General features: G+C 62.2%; 2 protein-coding genes across 2 annotated transcripts in view; one reads left to right on the forward strand and one right to left on the reverse strand.

Annotated features, from left to right (window-relative positions):
• Nucleotides 1–3,672, reverse strand: part of CHRNE (cholinergic receptor nicotinic epsilon subunit) — a 5,360-nt gene extending 1,688 nt beyond the window's left edge. The window contains exons 1-9 of the mRNA XM_008073977.1: nt 3,627–3,672; nt 3,234–3,376; nt 3,063–3,107; nt 2,831–2,940; nt 2,523–2,678; nt 2,151–2,251; nt 1,592–1,792; nt 1,401–1,515; nt 1–115 (exon numbers count right to left, since the gene is read on the reverse strand). Of these exons, the coding sequence (XP_008072168.1) occupies nt 1–115; nt 1,401–1,515; nt 1,592–1,792; nt 2,151–2,251; nt 2,523–2,678; nt 2,831–2,940; nt 3,063–3,107; nt 3,234–3,376; nt 3,627–3,672 (1,032 nt within the window). The remainder of the gene's footprint in view (nt 116–1,400; nt 1,516–1,591; nt 1,793–2,150; nt 2,252–2,522; nt 2,679–2,830; nt 2,941–3,062; nt 3,108–3,233; nt 3,377–3,626) is intronic.
• Nucleotides 302–1,098, forward strand: CUNH17orf107 (chromosome unknown C17orf107 homolog). Its single transcript, XM_008073976.1, has 3 exons — nt 302–367; nt 488–697; nt 808–1,098. The coding sequence occupies exons 1-3, from the start codon at nt 302–304 to the stop codon at nt 1,096–1,098; spliced, it is 567 nt and encodes a 188-aa protein (XP_008072167.1).
• Nucleotides 3,673–4,180: the final 508 nt, after the last annotated feature.

The raw sequence follows: 4,180 nt of genomic DNA on the forward strand, positions 1-4,180 counted from the left end.
GTGGCGCAGCCGCGGGGACATGGCGTGAGTGGTGGGCGTCCGCAAAGACACGTTGAGCACGATGACGCAGTTCATGACAATGAGCGTGGCCACCACCATGACGAAAATGAGGTACCTGAGGAGCCCGGGATGCGTGACGTCACGGCCGCCCCACGCCCAGCCGCGGAAGGCACCGCTGGTGCTCTGACCTCACAAACACGCTTTCTCTCCGCGAGCGCGGGGTTGTGCCCGCTGGCCGCTCCCCTCAGCGAGGCCAGACGCGTCCCCGGCCCCTCTGCCCGTCCTACCACCTGAGGCGGCTATGAAGGGGACCCCCGGCTCCTTGGACACCCTGCTGTGGGTCTACCACTTCCACAGCTCCACCGAGGTGAGGCCACGCCAACGACCCCTCCCAAGGGCGGCACTTCGTGGTGTAGGTCGCCAGCCCCCGCCCCCCGTGACTCCTGCCTTATGACAGAGGACTCCACTGTCCCTGTTCCTTCTCCAGGTGGCCCTCCAGCCCCCGCTTCTGTCTTCCCTGGAACTCTCTGTGGCCGCAGCCCATGAATATCTGGAGCAGAAGTTTAGGGAGCTGAAGTCCCTGGAGCCATGGGAGCCGAAGGAGCTGGGGGAGTCGCCTGCCCTGAAGCCCACCCTGGGGCTGGTGCTAAGAGAAGCGGCGTCCAGCATCATGAGCTTCGGCGCCACCTTCTTAGAGGTGGGGCGCTGGGGGTCTGAGGTGGGGAGGGGAAGAAGGGACAGAGGGAGGAGGATGGGGCAGCGGGAGCAGGGGCCTCTGCGTCTCCACTACCTCTGCCCCCACTGCAGATCTCAGCCCTGTGGCTGCAACAGGAGGCGCGGCGACTAGACGGCAGCGACGGCAACCCAGGCCCAGCCCCAGATTCCGGGGATCCGGGTGGAGCGCTGGCCCGGGTGGCCCAGGCCGCGGGGCAGGGGGCTCGGCAAGCTGGGGCTGTGGTGGGCGCGAGCGCCCGGCTCCTCGTCCAGGGGGCGTGGCTGTGCCTGTGTGGACGCAGCCCACAGCGGTCCGCCTCCTTCCTGCAACAGTGGCGACGGCAGCTGGGCCTCGGAATCCCCGAGGAACCGGTGAGCTCGTGATGGGGGATGAGTTGGGGGCCAGAGGCGGCGGAGCCGGGAAGCCTGACCGTCCCCCACAGAGATACTCAGGAGACCTCAAGGTGGCGTCCAGCAGCAGTGCGGAGGACGGGGGACCAGAGAACCCAGCCCCGTCCCAGCCCCATGCCGAGTCCAAATAAAGCCCCAAGGGGACAAGACAGCCAAAGCTTCTCCCAGAGTCGCTGGGTTTGGGCCACGCCCCCACCCGGCTGCCCCTCTCGGCTCCGCTCTGCACGTTGGCCACGCCCCCGTGTGGGCACCTCCGGGACACACTCTGCCCTCACCTGCCCAGCAGCGGCACGCTCAGAGAAGTCTCAGGGATTTTCTGGGCAATTAGGAACAAGAAGACGGTCTGGGCGAGCAGGACGTTGATGGAGACGGTGCATTTCTGGCCGCCGGCTGGAGGGAGCGCCGGGTGAGGTGAGACCCTCCCGCCGGCAGCGAGCCCGGCCTCAGGTGAGGGGCGACTCCTTACCCTGCGGCGGCAGGAAGTAGGCGAGCAGCACCAGGCCCGAGATGAGCACACAGGGCACGATGATGTTGATGACGTAGAAGAGCGGCTTCCGTCGGATGATGAGCGAGTAGATGACGTCAGTTTCCCCCGGGCGGCCGGCGGAGACCCCGTGGTGGCGGCGGATCACCCCAGGGCAGAAGTCAATGGCCCACTCGCCGTTCTCTGCAGGGCGGGAGGCGCGGTCACCCTCCGCTGCTCTCCGACCGCGGAAACCTGTTACCTCCGGGCCCGGAGGAGGGTGCCGTTGTCTAGGCCAGAGTGGACTGCTTGGGCCGTGGGCTGTCAGGATGGGGCGATTCGGACAGAAAAGGGCGTTCCTGGTGAGGGCGTGGAAAGACCGCAAGCCGGGAAGGCAGGACTAGTGACAATGGAGAACGATTTCAGGAAGGGGCGAGCTAATCAACCCCGGTGTTGCCGCAGTCAGTCCCCGGTGGGGTTGGTCTGGGGCAGCCCCACTCTGAAAGCCCTCTCTCCGGACCCTGTCTAGAAGCGGATTTTCTGGAGCAAGAGGGGGCTTCACCGGTATAGGCCTCAGTGTCGATGTCGAGCTTGTTGATGGTCTGGCCAGAGTCGTCCACGGCAAAGGTGAACTCCACCTCTTCGGCATTGTACGTCTGGGAGCTGCGGAGCCAGAGCCCGAACCCCCGCCCCAGAGGCTGGGACCTGGAAGCTTGGATCTTGCTGGGCAATAAGGTCCCACCCTTTTTACCCAGGCCGGGTCTGCGCGCCTCTAGTTTCACCCCTACTTCGAACCCAACTGGAGCGGCCCACCCCATTCCATCGCCTGGCTCCGCCTCCAGCACAAAGCCCCGCCCCAGGGATGCCCTCCGGCCCCGCCCCCTGCCCCAGGTCCCTCCCATGATCCTCCGAGTCTCTGAGTAACTCTTCCCACCGGAAGATGAGCGAGCAGTTCTGCCAGTCGAAGGGGAAGTAGGTGACCTCCACGGCGCAGGTACTGCGGTAGATGGCCGGGGGCAGCCAGCTCACGGAGCCGCCCTCGTACACCAGCACGTTGCAGGCGTAGGCCACATCGAACTGGCCGTCAATACTGTGGGCTCAGGAAACCGAGCTTTTGCGCAGGTCCCCACCCCCTCCAAGCACCCCCTGCCCCGACAAGTCCAGCTCAGCCGCCCTTCCCCCCCACTCCCGCCCCCCAGGCCTGCTTCCCTCCAGCTGGAAAACAGGTGGCCCGGTGCCTACTTGTTTTCCAGCACAATCTCTGGGAGCCATACGCGTTCTGAAGGGACTCGCAGGATTTTTATGCCCCCAAAGTCCTCCTTGCTGAAGTTGAGTCGGTAATCGTGCCACTCCTAAGGGAGGGGGGAAGGAAGAACGTGCGTCCTGTATCTCCCACATGGCGTTGCTCAAGAAGAGTTCCAGAGAAAGAGGTCCCCCGGGAAAGGCCTCACACGGTTCCCCAGATTTAACTCACGATTCCAATCCAGACGCTGGTAGTGAGAGTCTCCTCTTTCTCATTCTGCAGGTGGGAGATTGGGATGACTGAATCGGGATTTCAGAACCAGGAGTGAGCTTTAGGACAGAGCTCAGAGGTCGAGGACAGAAGTGGGATTTTAGGCTTGGGGTAAGGGTACTAGTATCTTACCAGTGAGATGAGGTTGGTCAGAGTGACCTTGAGAGAGATGGTGACAGTATCCCCAGGCCCTCTCACTGGCCGACTTTCTCGGTCATAATTGTCGAAGAGATGGTGATACAGCTGCAGTTCCTCATTCTTCCCCTCACCTCTGCCTAGGATGGAGTCAAGAAGAAAGGGTCATTGGAGATGAAAAGGCCGGAGCACCTCTCCTCTCTGCGTCTTCTGAGACTGCACAGGTCACCGAGGCTGTGTATTTTTCTGTTGTCTGTCTCCTGAACAAATTTGTGCCTGGAACCAACTACTTTGTCTCAGTCTTTATCCTGGTCTCCGTCTTTGCCCTCCTTTTTTGTTTATGTCAGTACCTGTGTGTGTCTATTTGCCTTCCCTGATCCCTGCCCATACCGAGGAGCCCTAAGAGGAGCAGAGCACCGAGCAGAGCCCCTGCCATCCTGCTTTCTGGTTCTCAAGGTTATTCTGAGCCTTGGCAGGCCAGGGTGTGTGTGTGAGGGGGAGGAGGGTGTTAGTTCCGGACTGGGTTAGGGGACTGTCACCTAATCCTCTACCCACCCCTATTGCAGCTGGGGACATTCTGGCAGCTTTCAGAGGCAGCTGCCCCATCCTGTGTTCCCTACCCCCTGCCCCCACCCCATCCCAGCATCCTTTGCTTATTCCTCAGCCAGCTCCCAGGCCACAGACCTGATCCTGTCATGAGAGGAGCAGGCCTTTAATAGCACCTGGAACCACAAGCCTGGCAGTGGGGGGTGTGGAACGCTGCTATCAGCATGCACTGGTGTCCTTCACGTAAACTGCCCTGTGTAGGAGACACTGCCTGGGGAACACGTCTGGGGATGTGACACACCCTTGCCTCTCCCACTCACTTAAACGGAACACAAACTATTACCACCCACAGCCTGGCCGGGGTCACACTCATGCAGTTCCTGCCAGCAGCGTTTGGC

The sequence above is a fragment of the Carlito syrichta genome, unplaced genomic scaffold (genome assembly GCF_000164805.1).
Source record: "Carlito syrichta isolate Samal-C Ts95f unplaced genomic scaffold, Tarsius_syrichta-2.0.1 Scaffold316228, whole genome shotgun sequence".
Taxonomy (NCBI): domain Eukaryota; kingdom Metazoa; phylum Chordata; class Mammalia; order Primates; family Tarsiidae; genus Carlito; species Carlito syrichta.